The sequence below is a fragment of the Tursiops truncatus genome, chromosome 10, assembly GCF_011762595.2.
Source record: "Tursiops truncatus isolate mTurTru1 chromosome 10, mTurTru1.mat.Y, whole genome shotgun sequence".
NCBI lineage: Eukaryota > Metazoa > Chordata > Mammalia > Artiodactyla > Delphinidae > Tursiops > Tursiops truncatus.
Genome location: NC_047043.1, coordinates 21,097,085 through 21,114,423, shown reverse-complemented (window position 1 = coordinate 21,114,423; position 17,339 = coordinate 21,097,085). Strand labels below are relative to the sequence as shown.

Here is a 17,339-nt window from a genome sequence, read left to right as displayed (position 1 = left end):
TTCTCTGGGAAGCCTAGGAACTAAAGGCCAACCTGCAGTTTTTGACTGCACTGAATTCTATATGGTACTATAGAATATATCTCTATATGCTACATAGAGATACAGTGTTTATATACATATAGTATATATCTAAACTAGAGTGAGCGAGAAAGATACAATTTGGGGAGACATTATAATTAATGTAATATGGTTTTATCGCGGCCTTAAAGACCTTCACTGTGGCTGAGTTTCTATGCCAAGCATTTTCTGAATAGCCAGCTCTGAACCGGAATCACAGGCGAAATGCCCAAAATCGTTCTTCTGAATGTATGCATAAATTGACTATAGTTGATGTGGAAGGCGTTTTTTTTTTTCTTGTGTGAGCCCGGATAGCTCAGTTGGCAGAGCATCAGACTTTTAATCTGAGGGTCCAGGGTTCAAGTCCCTGTTTGGGCGTTGTCGTTTTCTTTTCCTATTCCTATATATTCATCTCTAAAGAATAGTAACAGAAAGGAAGGTAAACTCAAATCACAAGCCGATTTCCCTAAAGAAGAAAAGAGGGGACCCTGAGCATGGCATAGTTATCACAACCTAGGACCTTTTCAGAAAATAGAAGGGCCTTTTAGCCGGAAGCCACAGCACAAAACATTTCATCTAGAGCTCGAGTAAAAGTTTCATTAACAATGGTAACAAATTATCAAAGGCCAAACTCTTTCTTGAAAAGCAGCCAATGTGCAGAACTGCTCGCTCTTCTCTACACTGGTGTGCTCCTCTCAGAGCTCAGCTCTGGGGATGCCCAGGTAAACTGGATAGAGGAGGTGGCACCATACTCAGAATTCATGGCCTAGGGGCAGTGCTTTCCACTGGCCATGACCAGTTTGTAGTTTAGTTTACATCTGGACCCACACACACATGTGTAACAGGAACAAAAGTTGCCTGAATTACCACTTACCACATGCATTGCATTCTATTTCAGATTCCATGTTATTCTCAAAAATGCTGGGTGATACCCATGCTTAAATTCATTTTATATCTCCCTCACTGAGAAACACTGGGCTGTAGGGTGATCATAAAGATGAAACGTAACACATAGTACAGAACAATGGGTACTGTGCTTGTTGCCGAGTCCAAGCTCAGACCGCTAGCAGAATCACAGGCCAATAAATTGAGAAACGAGTTGCTGGGGCAAGGAATAGCGACATTATTCAGAAAGCCAGCAGAAGGAGAAGATGGTGGACTAGTGTCCCAAAGGACCATCTCCCTGAGTTAGAATTCAGGCTTCTTTTACACTAAAAGGGGAGGGAGCAAAGTCCTGGTTCTAGGATGCGTTAATTTCTTCCTTCCTGCAGCCATTCACAGGTGGGCCTGGTCAGGAGGTTTCCTGTGAGCTAAACAAAGGTATTTTAGCTTAACGCTCATTACATGGGAGGAAGGGTTCTCAGAGATGAGCCATAATGTATAAGCTAAGCTTATAGGCAACATCCCTTTAGTGACTAACTTGTAGCAAAAGCAATAGAATACAAAGGTTAAAGTAAATTATTCTTCCCCATTACATGCTGAGTAACCTGCCTATACCACCTTTTCCTCTAAATCCAAGTTCACTCTTCTAGAGGACCCAAAGCCTCAAGTCACCTGAGCACAGGGGCACCAACACCATCTCTGCCCTGCTAGGAACTACTAAAGCAGCATAACTTGGCAGCCCTTGATTGAGACCTCGTTTGGTAACTCCCCAAAGCAGAAATTTCATCCCAATGGATCCAGCAGATAACAGACAAATAAGATTTTACTTTGCTATTAAAAATTATCAAACAAGTTTTAAAACCTCTAGAAAAGAATAACAGAACACTCCTGTCATTTGCCTTGTTGGCATGGTAGGCAGCATATGAGCCTCATAACGTGACAGCCTCGAGGCCAATCCTCAGGGAGTGTAGCATTTTGCAGCAAGAAAATACTGCAGAAGAAGTAACCCAATGTGATCATCATTATTATTGCTGTTAGAGTCACACAAGAAATCTTTTCTTTCAGCGTTTGTCACCTTGTAACTTTGAGAAGGCCACACACCTGTAGATGAAAGATTTTTCTGTCTGTAAGGAAGCCCATTTGGGCTGTGACCCCACAAGTTTTTTTTTCGTTTTGTTTTTTACAATGCTCCGAGCTTTTTGAAAAGAAAAGAAACTTCCTCGAACTTTAATTAAACTTTCCTCTTTCTCACAACATTTTTAAAATAAGCGGTGAGGGGGGGTGATCACAAAATTGAATAATTCCAGATGATTCCGACCTGGTCTCAGAGAGTGTGCCAAGCAGTAAGATCATAAATGTTGAGCTGCTACACTTCTTGAGAAGACGAAGGACTTACCTATATGTCAGTATGTATACTTAGCTGAGAGTCAAAAGATTCTATTCGCAGCCTTTGGGGGAGGTTTGAGATAGAAAGAGAAGACAATCATTTGAGCTTTTACATTTTGCAGCTTGGATCTTAGTGGGTTGAAACACCAGCCTTCCTGAGCTGACTGTTATCTGTGCGCCAACAACAACTGATTGTTATCTGTGTGCAACCTGGATGCGATTGGCTGACTGACAGACTTGCCAAGAATGTTACTCCAATTCCAGGAGTCAAGCAGCTTATATAGTAGGTAGTTTAAAATGGCACTGGATTAAATTAACAGATAAATTATATCCCCATCCTACACTATTCTCTCGATCTCTAAACCTGTCCCCATTAGCCTGGATATCTTCAAACACTTAAAATCAATGAGTTCTGGGTAGGGGATTAAGAGGTGCAAACTACTACGTATAAAATAAATGAGCTACAAGGATATATTGTACAGCACAGGGAATATAACCAATGTTTTATAATAACTATAAATGGAGTATCATCTTTAAAAATTATGAATCACTATGTTGTACACCTGAAACTTACATACTATTGTAAGTCAACTATACCTCCATTTAAAAACAAATTTAAAAAAACTCAACTAATTCTAATAATTTGCTTTACCAATCAAAACCTGCATCCTCCATTCAAGAAGCCTAGGTACCTTGAGGTAGTGCCTAGAGGGAAAAGCTACTAGAAGATTCCATGGGTCATTTACCCTTTTATTAGGCAGGTGACTTTAGATAAACCTTCAGATTCCCAAGCTACACTGTCAACCACACTTCTTTTCTACTGTTTATTAAAATATATATATATTAAAAAAAACCAGAAAAAGCATACAAATAACTAATTAGATATCAACAGTTCTGTGGAGGTTCTTTGGAGCTTCTGGTCTGTTAAGGTAAACTGGCCTCACTCTTTTTCACTTTTGAAATCTCACGTACCCTCCACCCAACTCATCTAGTCGTGGAAGACTTTGTTTAAAAAACAAAACTCAGCTAGTGAAAACAACTCATTGTTAGGAGATAATTCATCATGGATCGCTCACATTTCTGCATGTATTGCTAGTGGGGCACTGACTGTCCTTTGTTCTGGATTATGTTTTCAAGGATGCTTATATAGCAAACACCGTTGGAAGACAGAGATAATGTTTCTCTCCAGAGCAACAGGCAGGCATGTTTACTGCTCATTATTAAAGAATTGGGATCCCCAGGTTTAGGGTTTCCGTCCTGTAACACAATCCACTGAATGTACAGATGTCATGTATTGCCCTCTGGAAATTGGAGGCGGGGAATCAGAGAAAATATGCTGATAATCTGGTTATTGTTATTCCTGGAATAATAAACTGTGCATTGTCTCTGACCCAGGAGTCTCGTGAGTTGAACCAGCATCCATGAAACTGTGTGTGCCAGGCTAACTTAACAAGCTGAGCTCGCAAGTTGGGTAAATTTCAGAACTTTCACATTTCTTTACACTCATCAGTCTCTCCCCTCTCCTCTTCTCTCTCGTATATTCCTTATCTCAGTTAGTTTTACAATTGTCCACATAAATGCCAAAGCTAGGAATTAGGGTCCCTTCTCAGACTCCTTTCCCTCCCTTACCTCACTCTTTCATATCCAATCCCTAACTAAGTCTACCTTTTAAATACTTAAGAGGGAGGATGCAGGGAATTTTGTGAAAAATTTTCCATTTCGGCTCCCAACATACCACCCAAATTCAAGTTCTTGCCATCTCGTGTGAGGACTTTGGCAATTGTCTTATAACTATCTTTTTTAGCAAGGGAGGCATGTGTTCTGCCTCATCCTCCTGAAAGTCCTTTTTTTAGGCCTGAATAAAGCAGTATACTTTACAGGCGGGAAACCTCCACTTCCAACATCCTCCTTCTAATTCAACCATACAAAAGCCAAGGACACAGAGGTTTTTGTAAAACGCAAATCTGATCTGGCTTTTCCCCAGGGCTAAAACTTTCAAGATCAGCAGGATAAAATCTGAACTCCTTTGTAAGAGAAAGACCTTTCTGAACTGCTTTGCCTCTGGTGTTATTTCTCCCCACAACCTACTTCTTTGTTCTTATGCTGCATCTTACCTCAACTTAACCTGTGGCTGCAGGGTTGTGGAAGGATATGGGCACTTTCTAGGTCTTCTTATCAAAGGTCATGCCTAGAGTTAAATCCTTTGGGCAAAGCAGCCTTTGAGTCTTTCCTTGCAAGGATGGATGGTTTAGAAACGATGGAGTCAAACTTTGGAGCTGTTCACTTTTGCTTTTTTCTACACTTCCTTCAGATGGGAGAGCTTTTTCTCTGTCTCCAGGAGCTGAGTATCATTGCTCTCTGGTGAAGGCAAGGCCCTTGGGCCTGCCTTGTAGTCTTGGCACATAATTGAAGCTCTAAAAATATTTGCTGGATAAATCAAGGAATTAATCCTTAAAAACATGTCATCCTCTCTTTCTCTTCGAGTTGCCAACCCCCCACTCCCTACAACCACCAAATTCACATTTTCCTTTCCTTTATACCTCAGCAGGAGTGTGCAGACAGCACTCTTTTAGAACTCACATATAAATAACTGAATATATATATATGTATGTATATATATATAAACAGAATGTTATATATATGTAACCCATATATAACATATATTTAGTTATATATGTTATATGTTATTAACTGAAATTAATATAGTTAATAATGCTGCATTACATCTTTGAAAGTTGCTAAGAAAGTAAATCTTAAAAGTTGTCATAAGAAAAATAAATTTTTGTAACTATGTAAGGTGATGGATGTTAACTAGATTTATTGTAGTGATCATTTCACAATGTATACAAACATCGAATCATTATGTTGTACATCTGAAACTAATACAATATTATATGTCAGTTATACCTCAATAAAAAATAATTAAAAAAAAAAGACTGAATTAATGGGTTGAACTCGATTTATCTTTGTGCTCCTTCAAGATTTCATTTGATTAACTTCATCACGGTCACCTAAAAGAAATTTGAACAGATGCGAGAAAAGTTATAATAAAATTACTAATATCTACATGTTAAGAGGGGACTTTGTGCCAGGCACTGTGTTAAGCACTTTTGGAGGTTTTCTTAACTTGGGGACTGGTGAACTTGGATAGGAAAAAGAAATTACATCTTTAATATCTCTAACCTCTAACTGAAATTTAGCATGTCCTTCACGGATGAATGTTGGCAACAAATTACAGTCAGAAGATAAGTACCTGCGGCTTTGTCACTAAGAAAAGTTACATTTTCATACCCCATATTTGAGATATGAGGTATGTTACAAATATCTCATACTTAACTGTTTCGAAGTTACAGTAGTTATAAGACGGGTCTTGATGTTTAATATTTAATATATTAATGAAGAAGCACACGTGTTACTACACCGCAAATTATTTTAATTGATAACTGTTTCTGTAGTATAATTGGTTTTCTTTGTTATCCTATTTTAATGCTTTTTAAAATATAATTTGAGAAGGGCTCCATTGGCTTCGTCACGAAACCAGAGGGCTCCCAGGCACCGAAAAGGTTAAGAAGCCCCGCGCCCGCAGCGACCGCCGGGTGCTGGCAATGACCTTGGCCCAGACTTCACTGAAGGGGACTCGGGGTTGGAGACCGGGACCGGAAGCCCGAGCAAGGTCTGCGAAGGGTCTGAGGAGCAACCCAGGGAAAGAACTTCATGGTCCCAGCCTCCAGCCGGGCCGGCGCAAGGCGACTCCTAGCAGCACGGACTTCGGGGCGACCTAGAAGGGCTCGGAAGTGTGTCCCGCCGCCGTGCGGCCGCAGGGGCGGGGCGTCGGGGTGCGCGTCTGGCCACGTCTGCTGACAGTTTGTAGGTTATTTGCATGACCCCGGGTGGAAGCTATCGCAGGGTCTGCAAGGGTATGACGTACATTTCCCAAGGAGCACAGTGACCACTGTTGAGACTACAACGAAGAGGGGACAAGGGCAGATACGAAAAATGTTTCCCTCCCTCTTCTTTCCAACTCTTAGGGGACCAATGCCTCAATTCTGATGGTCAGAAATTTGATTACTGAAAACTCTGGATCACTCAGGCTGTTTCATGTCAGACACCCAAATTCTCAGAGTATTAATAAACCAGGAATGTTAATTTATGAATTTACAAATAGGAATGTAAATGCCAAATGGATCAGAAGAGTGGGCAAGAGAGATTTAAAGGCTAATTTATAATTTCCTAATTTGTTCTTGTCCACTTCATAAGTATTTGTCTAAAAAATTATCATCCTTGTACAGAAATAATATCCCTTCTAGCTTTATGTTGCCAGAGATACACTAAAATTCTAAATTCCATATGACCACTTTTCCCCTGGAATTCATTTTCCTTGCATTACTAATCTTCTTCACTGGAAATTACAACTGTTTAGCTAGTAGAATATTATTACTTACATTTGACTGTTTCCTAGTGGTATCTTGGGAAATTCCTTAATTTACTCAGAAACACCATATATATTTTTGGATGGATTACCTTTGAGGTTATACCAATGATCTTTTTAACAATGAGGAGCCTTCTTGGCCTTGGAGTTCTAGACATGGGTCTTAATCTGAATTTTACTCTCACTGTATGACCCCAGGGCAAATTATTTAATCTCTGTCTCAGTTTCACTAAATATAAAAATAGGAACAGTAATATGATTCAATTCATAGGGTCATGGAAATAAAATTATGCATGTATTATAAATCACTGAGCAGAACAGTGTTTGGCAAATAAGCACTTAATGAGAAATACCTTATTATTTTAAAAAGCCCAATATAACTTATTTGGTTACACATTTAAACTTTTTTTGATTCAAGAATACTTTATGGAACACCTACTATGCACAATATTCTCTTAACATCTTTGCAAATGTTACTACTCTTACTAGAAGTCTTTTACCCACCCCTTGCTTGACCAACTTCTGTTTTCATTTTGCTGCTTAGGTGTCAATTATGCCTCAGAAAGTGCTTCCTAATACCCTTTCATGCTCTGGCATCAGAGTCAGGGCCTCCTGCAGTATTATCACAACACCAAGCACACAGTGCTGACTTTCCTGAATTTGACTTTGGATTCTTGACAACAGGGAATGTTTATCTTTGATCCTGTTCTGTTGTTTGGCAAAGAGAAACCACAGATAATATTTGTAATTTACCAATTAAAATGGGGTGGGAATAGTTGAGCAGAGGAAGGATGGAAACATAACAGGACAAAGTAGAATTTCCAGCAGTTCAGTTGTGACAGCCATCTAACTGGTCTTTCTCCTTCAACTCTTCCCCCCCTTACACCCTATTGCCCATGCATCAGCCATACACACACACACACACACACACACACACACACACACACACACACACAGATAACTTAGATTGTGTGGTTTCTCTATTCAAAACTCTAATGGCATCCCATCATTTTCAGAGAAAAGTGACAATGTGGAGAATCTTCCATTTTCTGGCCCCTGGCTATCTCTGCAATCATATCAACTATCACTCTTACTCTCCCTCACGCCAATTCTGCCTCCTTGTTCTTCCTCAGTATGCCAAACATTTTTTTTTTTTTTCGGTACGCAGGCCTCTCTGTTGCGGCCTCTCCCGTTGCGGAGCACAGGCTCCGGACGCGCAGGCTCAGCCGCTCCGTGGCACGTGGGATCCTCCCGGACCGGGGCACGAACCCGTATCCCCTGCATCGGCAGGCGGCCTCTCAACCACTGCGCCACCAGGGAAGCCCTGCCAAACATATTTTTACCTCATCTGTGCATTTGCTTTTTCCTCTGCTGGAATGCTTTCCCCTCAGAGTCAGTCTCTTATTCCTTTACTTCATTAAGAGCTTATTCTTTTACTTCATTAAGAGCTCTGCTCAAATGTCATCTCATCAGAGAGGACTTCTCTAATCACCCTATCTAAATAGCACCCACTTACACTTGTTTATTTAAAGCACCCTGTCACATACATTTGTGCATCTTCTGCACCCTCCCCCACTAGAGTATAAGCTTGGTGAAAGCAGAGACTTTGTTTTGTTCACTGTTGTACCTCCAGCACTTAGACATTGCCTAGAACTAGAAAAAGGAAAAGAAGGTACAATGACTGTGAAGAAACAAAACAAAAAGAATATAGTTATCTATGTAGAAAGCCCCAAAGAATACACAGACATAAGAATTAATGAGTTTTAGCAAGGTTGTTGAATATAAAAATTAGCTGAAAACAGAAAATGTAGCAACTAAAAACATACCATATAAAGTAGCATCCAAAAGTGTACAGTCCCTAAGAAATATTAACAAAAGAAAACGTTTATGGAGAAAATTATAAAACTTTATTGAAAGACATTTAGAAAGCCTAAATAAATGGAGAATTATACCATGTTCATGGATTGGAAGACTCAATATTATAATTAATCTATAAATTTAATACAAATCCAATAAAAATTCCACCTTTTGTTAGTTTGATTTGGAACTTGTCAATCTAATTCTAGAAGTTATATGGAAAAGCAGTTGGCTAAGAATATAGCCAAGATACTCGAACGAAGAAAAGTTTGGTGGTGATGTTAAAGGTGGAGGTGGTATTTGTCCTGAGATATCAAGACCTTTTTCTAAAGTTGTAGTACTCAGGATTGTATAGTATTGCCACAAGGTTGGACAAACTGACCAGTGAGTCAGAATCGAAACCATCAACAGACCTCTCCCAGCTCCCCCCACCCCCGCCCCGTGCGAAAGAAACTTGATTTATGAAAAAAGCCACTATTACAGATCAGTGGGGAAAGGATGAACTTTTCAGAAAAGTTGGGACAACCAAGTGGTTGGGACAACCACTTACCATATGGAAAAAATATTATATTGAATTACTATCTCATATTTTTGCAAAAATCAGTTCAGGGAAGACTAAAGACAAATGTGAAAAGCAAAACTATAAAACTTTTACAAGGCAGTAAAGGATATCTTTATGACTTGGAGTAGGAAATGATCCCTCCCCTCCCATGAAGCCAACTTGTATCCAGCTTTATAAGATACTTTTCAAAAATAGTTACTTCCAGCAGGACATGGGTGACAATCCGTAACATCTTACAACTTTCAAACTCCCCTCTCCAAAAAGTCAGCAAAGTCTGTTGCTGCAATGAACAGGAAAGGTTTTCAGAAAGGGTGAATATTTCACATGAGGCATATAAGAGCTTTTCACAGGTCACCTCTGACATGGAGGAAAGGAACTAAAAACTCCAGGACTATTAATGAGATGATCCACAAACTACAAACAGGAATCCTGGCTCTTTTGAGCAATACCATCTTGATGTCATCACTAGAAATCCTGAGTGTTGTTACCTGACGCAGCTGATTGTAGGGGTGCCAAGGCCGCATCATGACTCTTGGTTTCAGGAAGTCAAGGATGTGTTTTTGATGGCATCAGGAAAGGAGAAGACATGAAGTTTTGCTTCCCCACACGGTAAGGCTTCTGAGCCATAGTGGCTGTCATGTGTGAATGTCGGAGAATCTCTCCTGGGAACCAAGAACAATCTTCAAATACGATAGAAAATTCTGTTTTCCCCCATTTCAATCCAGCTTCTGAAACATTCTACTAGTGGTTATTTTGCCCTTTCCACAAAAGATAACAACAAAGCGTCTTGTGTGCTAACAACATAACTTAAAAAAAAAAAATCTACGTTTTTACAAAATTTGATTTAAAAAAAATAGTATTTCAAACAGTAGAGTCACTAGAAGTACAGAGCTATCAAAAATGTATACTTCACTTGGCATCCCCGGTGCCTTCTGCTTTCTGTGACTGGACTGTGGAGGCGTCTCGGTTTTTTGCAGGGTTGTTCCCATCTTTGTTGCCTTCTGCTTTCCCCTTTCTCCCTTTGGCCAGCTTCTCTCCCTTCTTTGCAGGGGCCTTTTTTGCCCTGGGCTCTGGTTTTGGAGGGGCAGGTTTAGCAGACAACCGTGCCGATCTCCTCTGTGGCTCATCCTTCACCTTTGCTTTGTCACCTTTAGCATCTCCTTTTGCCTTTCTCTTGGGCATGGTGGCAGTAGTGCCTGGCAGATGGCTTTACCAGCCCAAGTGGTTCTTCTGTCTTTCTCACTGCTCCTAGAAAGATTTCTTTAACAAGACACAAAAAGTGTAAACCGTAAAGGAAAAGTCTGACAAATTTAACTACATTAAAATTCAAATTTGACTATATTAAAATTAGTAATTTTTATATAGCAAAAAGATGCATAAAAGGAAGATAAGTTATAAGCTGGGGAAAAGATATTCATAACACATATAACTGACAAAGGATTAGAGTCCAGAATATGTAAAGAATTCCTACAGATCTATGAGAAAAGGACAAAATGAAAATTTAAAAACAATGGGCAAAAGTGTTAATACGTACTTCTTAGAAAAAGCATGAATGGTGAATAAGCAAAAAAAAAAAAAAGGTCAACTTCATTAGTAATATGGGAATGAATATAAAAATCACAGGATATAACATTTCACATCCATCAAATTGGTGAAAACTATATTGTCTGACAATATTAAGGGCTCAGCAGATGTGGAACAATTAAAACACATACACTGCTAGGGTGTGTGTTTATATGTGTGTAAATTAGTGTGTGGCATTATTTAAAGCAATTTCACTTCTAGGTGTTTACCTGGAGGAATTCTTGGGGCTGTGCACAGGAGACCCCTACAAGAATGTTTCTAGCAACCCTGTAATTTCAAAAACCTGGAAACCATTCAGTGTCCTGCAATAGAATAGATAAATACATTTTGGTAATATCTATGCAAGGGAATACTATGCAGCAGCAGAAATGAATAGATTACAGCTATATGCAAAACCATGGACGAATCTCAAGAACATAATGTTGAGCAAAAAAGAGCGAGTTACAAGATGGATCTACAGTATGGATCCACAGTATGGATCCATTTATAAATGTAAAACTAAATGACTTGTTTAGGCTACAAGTAGGTAGTCATAAAAGCAAGAGATAAATTTAAAAATCAGGACAGTAGTCACCTCAGGGAGTTAAGAAAAGGATGGTGGTTGGACAGGGCATGGGAGTTCTCTTCCTTAAACTGGAGGCGGGTGGGGAACAACACAGGGGTAATACACCATTATTCTCTATATTTTACAGAGAGTGATTTTATGTGTCTGCTCAAGAATAAAAGCCACTTTAAGAAGGTGCGCAGCCCCGAGCACAGAGTCAAGGCCACACAAATAGACGTGATTTATTTCGATTTTGGGCAATTAGGACCCAGGTCCATGGCTGGCATTCAAACACTGTGGGACTTTTTTAAAGCTCTGGGACAAAACTAGCCACTCACACCTTCTGCCCCACCCCTGAAAATGTTTCCTAGGGAATTCTGTAACCCTATGCCCTGCCCTACTCCACAATGTTTTATTTTAAGAAAAAAAAATTATTATCTTTTCTCTAAATTGCTCCAGAGTTTTGTTTTGTGTTTTTGCTCGACCTCACCATCTAGATAGAATGGGCAAACATGGTCCTTGAGCAAACTTAGATTTTTTTTTTTTTTGAGCAAACTTAAAGATTTGATTTTTATGTTCTTTGGATAACAAAGGCAACCACCTGTAAATGGTGCGAAAACATCAAATTATCACTTGGTAATTTGATTATATGATAATTTCGTTATCTATTTTTCTATTTTCTATCTACTTTCATTATCTATTCTTCCCCCATTTTTCCACTATGACTAGAATTTCTGGAAATTTTGCAGTTTTCCTTTCTTCTCATGGAACAGAGGGAGATGTGAGAGTTAGTATAAAGAAGAGGGAAGAAGCCAAAGTGGGAGTGCGCCTTGAATCAGTCATTATTTCCCTTGGTACCTTGTAAGGAACTTTGGGAACAGAGATTAAAAATTGAGAGGAGAAACAGTTCTAATCTCACGTTGAACAGCAGTTCACTGAAAAGCTAATAAGGAATTAGCTGGGCCCTTCTCTTCCCTTACTGTGCTCTTGCCTTGCCTCTAAATATTCTAAATTACTGGGGGGTCCAAAAGTCCCGGTTGCCACAGAGACACCCTGCAATTCTGCTGACCCAGCCAGACCCAACCTGCTCGCTCCCAAGGACATCTTTCCCTAGACATCACATGAATTTATGCCTAGTTTACTTTCTCCCAAATGCACCACTAAAGAAATGTTTGGACAATTCTTAAAGAACAAAAGTGTTGTGTTGTTGTTGTTGTTGTTTTATCCAAAATCGAACACAATGAAGAAAAAAATGTGCAAAGAAAATAATTGAGAAGGATGCCAGAGATCACAAAGGTCAACTCTGGGTATGGTAATGGTGTGCCCAGAAAGGAACAGGGAGGAAAAGACAGCTGTTCTTACCATGAAGAAAGCAATATTGAGAGATTTTTTACGGCATGAAAATCATTTGGTCTAATATTGGGTGACTTGTTTTGCGCCTGTTGCCCTAATGCTCCCTTTTACTCTCCAAAGTGTGCCAACTTGGACAATAAATAAGGTCACCCTAAATACTCTGCATGTATTCTTAAAGGTCTTTTTGTTACCAGAGAATGAGAGAGGAAACCAAAGTGAGAGCTTCTGTTCTACGACACACCTCCCTAAACAATGGACACTCCATACCATTCTCCTTCCATCTCACTCCAAAATTGTGTTTCTTAGCCCATGTCCTGTCCTGGGAATGCTCACAGTCTGTTTCCTAGGCTCAGTCTTCATGTTGGATCCCTTGCAGTCCATCCCAAGCAGGGGAACCACGATCGGCACGCGTCAAAGGCCCAAACACAGCAGGTGACAATAAAGATAAACTCAAGGAAAAGAGGCCACTAGCTGGATTCTGGATCTGAGTATATGAATATAGATTAGTTCCTTGAAACTCACATTTAGGAAGCTTATCAGGAGAACAGGTGGCTGACCTTACAAATATAGGAGACAGATGCACAAATAATGAAAAAGGGCTGGTGGGATAAAAGGTTATTTCATTTTCATGAAGGCCAAGGAGGTCAGGGAGGGAGAGGCTCTCACCACACAGTGGTGTTAATTTAAAAGAAATTATTTGAGATGGAGAACAGGGAAAATTTTTAGGGCAATGAAATTATTCTGTATGCCACTGACTGTAATGGTGGATACATGACATTACGCACTGGACAAAACCCATAGAACTGTATACAGAGCATGGAACCCTAATGTAAATAATAATAAGAATCAGTTAACAATAATAATTTGTTAATAATAATGTATAAATATTGGCTCATCTATTGTAACAAAACTACCACACCAATGCAAGTAGTTAATAATGGAGAAAATGAGGTAGAGGAAGAAGAAATATATGAGAACTCTGTACTTTCTGCTCAATTTTTCTGTAAACCTGAAACTGTTCTAAAAAAAATAAAGTCTACTAACTAAAAACAAATAAATACATTTTAAGAATTAAAAAAAGAAAAAATAATGTTAGGTAATAAAATATATAAGTCATAGGATTACAAATATTCCATCATGCATGTGAATAAAAAGAAAAATTATTAACTGGCAGATAAATCTTTTTTTTAAAGACTTTTTTTTACTTTAAAAATTTTATAGTTTTTTAAATTGAAATATAGTTGATGTGCAATATTATTTTAGTTTCAGGAGTGGCAGATAAATCTTTTAAGTAATATAACTTTTGGGAATACAGAGATTTATCAATGAGGCAAGAAATTATCAAGACAGATACTGAGGTTATTTTCCCAAGACATGGCAACAATTTTAAAAGTTGTAGGAATCTAACAATTCCCTTTTGTTAAAATAACACTTTCCAGGGCAAAATTATATTAACAGACAACAGAACAAGTTAGTGCAATTTTTGAATAACATGTCTTCATATTGTAAAGAACTGGACTGAAATTCTTGTGAAAGTCTCAGTTTAACTCTTCATTTAATGAACTTGCTGGTTTTAGGATGTGGAAAGGTATCCCTCTTAAGAGCCTCAAGGGGAGAGGGAACATCCATTTCTTAGAGTCCTTTTCTTACCTATGAAGACTTGAATTTTTTTAATTTTAGAAAAAGACCTATATACTTAAATGTACTGACAGAAATAGCCTAAAAAAAAAGACTAATAGAGAAATAAAAAGCAAACGATGTATTTCTTCTGCAATAAAAATATGCAAATGATTAGTAAGATGAGGAGATGCAGGTATGCTAAAATCTTCTGCAAAGTTAACTTCTGGGAATTCCCCAAACTGTTTCAATAATATACAAAACACACCAATCTCTGTTCCCAGAAATGGGCTGAATTTGTGTCCGTGCCCGCCCCCCCCCCCCACAAATTCATAAGTTTAAGTCCTAACCCTCAGTACCTCAGACTGTGACTGTACTGGGAGATGGGGCCTTTAAAGAGGTGATTAATGTAAAATGAGGTCTTATGGGTAGGTCTTAATCCAATATGACTAATGTCATACTGGAGATTAGGACACAGACAATACAAAGAGAGAGAGGACCATGTAAGGATACAGCAAGAAAACCAAACCTGCCACCACCTTGATCTTGGACTTCCAGCCTCCAGGACTGTGAGAATATAAATTTCTGTTATTTATGATATTCAGTCTGTGACATTTTGTTATGGCAGTCCTAGCAAACTAATACAGAAGGAAAGAGTATAAAGATCTCAATGACCTATGATGCATCTCGGATTAGATTAATTTTGATGTTTTGCCCAGCTCTCAGAATATTTTTTCCATGTTTTTTTTTTCTCTTTCATCATGAGTCTCTCTCCAGTATCCAAGGACCAAATCCCACCTCATCCAATACACACTCCCACGCCATCCCCAGCAGAGGCACATTTTAGCAACGTCCTTTCGCTCCCTTGACCGTTACTGAGCTGGGTTCCAAGGAGTTTGTTCTAACTTGGGGTCTAGTCTCAATCCCACCCCAAAGCCAGAAGGCCACCCTCTTCTCTCTGCCTCTTATTTATGGCAAGATAGTTAGCCTTGGGGCTGGAGAGAAGACTTGGAAGAAGATTACAACATCAAACTTAGGAAGGAGAGAATAGAGGATATAGTAAAAATAAATAAATAAATAAAAGACCCTATTCAAGGTGCAGCGCTATACAGGAGCAAGAGGTCACACAGCATCAGCCACTCCCCAGGGCCTATTTGTTCTCCACCTTTCAAAGGAAGTATCAGACAAGGTGAGCAGCCCAGGAGCTTCCATTTGAGGTTAAATGAGGGAGACTGGGGGAGGAAGGGAGGGATAGTGGGAGAAGGTGAGAAAGGGCAGAGTGTCTAAAATGGTAGGGCTGCTGCTTCATCTTGCCAGAACACACCTGGTTTAAAGAGAAGGAGAGAGCCATAAGCTTCAAACAGTCACCCATCTGCAACAGGTTGGCGTGGGGCACACTCAGCTTCCCAGCTAAAGTATTCCTGCCCCTTGGCATCATAGAAAGATGGAGAGGACAAATCCCCATCACCTCCTAGGCCCAAGACCCTTGCTCCTCGCAGGGCACCACATTAACTCACCTGTATTTCTGAGTGGTATAGAGGGAATTTTATTATTTTTTAAAAAATTTTTAACATCTTTATTGGAGTATAATTGCTTTACAATGGTGTGTTAGTTTCTGCTTTATAACAAAGTGAATCAGCTAGACATATACATATGTCTCCATATCTCCTCCCTCTTGCGTCTCCCTATAGAGGGAATTTTAAATGAAAATGTATTAGACAAATTTGCACTGAGCACCTGCCAAACTTATTGTCTTGCTAACAAGGGAAACTACAAGATGATAAAAACATTGGTGTTTCAGAGAAGGTATGAAAATGGAGGAATAATAGGGCTGGGGAAGGGATGCCTATACAAGTTGCCTGTAAAAAAAAAAAAAAAAAAGGAAGGGAGGGAGGGAGGGAGGAAGAGTAAACAGTTTATTCTTGTCTTATGGCCATAAAAACATCACATTCCTGTCAGTCATTTGAGGGAATCTGGAGCGATGCGATCTGAGACACTAGGCCTTGGCTATCTCTTAGAAACAGTAATAATAATAATAATACATCTAAGAAGAAGATCCTGAGAATATACCTGAGGCTGTTTGGTGTTATATCAAGAGTTCTTTCCCAGAAAAGCATTTGATAGATCCAATTAACATGGAAGCAGGCCATGTCAGAAACAGCGGTAAGAGGCCAGACACCAGGGCACAAGTCCTGATTTTAAACAAGTGCTGCCAGTGACCTTTCTCAAGCTTCAAGGCAATACGCAAAATCCACAGTTGCCCCATTTCTTAACTTTGGGATCTTTTTTTTCTTTTTGACAGGAAGAGCAGAAGGCCAAAGCGGAGGAAGACTCGGCCCTTCGGGGTCCCCTCGGGAGGGGGCACCTCGTAAGCTGGGGAGGGGAGGCGAGAAAGAACCCAGGCCAGGGCAGCCCAGCCCACCCGCCACGACCTCTTCCAGGCCACGGCCCTGCTGGCCCAAAGCTTTCAAATCCCCTCCTCGCCTCCCTTTTTTCTGCTCTTCAGTCTCTGTGGGGACTTATCCCAGAAGGGCCTGCGATCTTCACCTCCCGGCTTCCGCTTTTCCCAGGGATTCACACTCGAAGCCCAGGAGAGCCACTGCAGCTGTTCTGGAGAGTGGAAAGCAAGGGGGAAATGTCGGGGGCCCGAGGTCACCTAATCACGACGAGGGCCAGATTGCAGGAGGGTCCCAAATCTATGGAGGGCGGCGGGACTACCCCCATTTCCCGGAGACGCACGCTAAGGCCCCCAAGGTACTCACCCGAGTCTCGCGGCCGTGTGAGGGGCGCGAGGCTGCCAGCTGCGGGCCTGCCGCGCAGGTGCTCTCGGCTGGGGCAGGGCCGGCGCGGACACTGGGCCAGCGAAGAGACGCCCGGAGCCGGGCGCTGCCGGGAACAGGAAGGCAAGGCGAGGATGCGCTTCCGGGGCTGCGGGCGTCGGGCCGCCTTGCAGAGCCGGGGACAGCCCGGTTCTCCCCCTCGCGATGCTTGTGTCCGCCTCCGGGGCCGCGGGCTCCGGACCCACCTCGAGCAGCGTCGCTTCAGCACCACAGCCTGGGGCAAGAGAG

At 40.5% G+C, this 17,339-nt stretch overlaps 1 protein-coding gene and 1 non-coding gene across 2 annotated transcripts; one reads left to right on the top strand and one right to left on the bottom strand.

The window, feature by feature from the left end:
• The first annotated feature begins 362 nt into the window (after positions 1–362).
• TRNAK-UUU (transfer RNA lysine (anticodon UUU)) lies at positions 363–435 on the top strand. Its single transcript has one exon. It is a non-coding gene; the product is annotated as a tRNA-Lys (tRNA).
• An 8,203-nt stretch (positions 436–8,638) lies between these two features.
• HMGN4 (high mobility group nucleosomal binding domain 4) lies at positions 8,639–17,223 on the bottom strand. The gene is made up of 3 exons (XM_033863622.2): positions 17,034–17,223; positions 10,967–11,059; positions 8,639–10,433 (listed from the first exon to the last, which is right to left on the bottom strand). Exon 3 carries the CDS (start codon positions 10,353–10,355, stop codon positions 10,083–10,085), a length of 273 nt encoding a protein of 90 aa, XP_033719513.1. The 5' UTR covers positions 10,356–10,433; positions 10,967–11,059; positions 17,034–17,223; the 3' UTR covers positions 8,639–10,082.
• Positions 17,224–17,339: the final 116 nt, after the last annotated feature.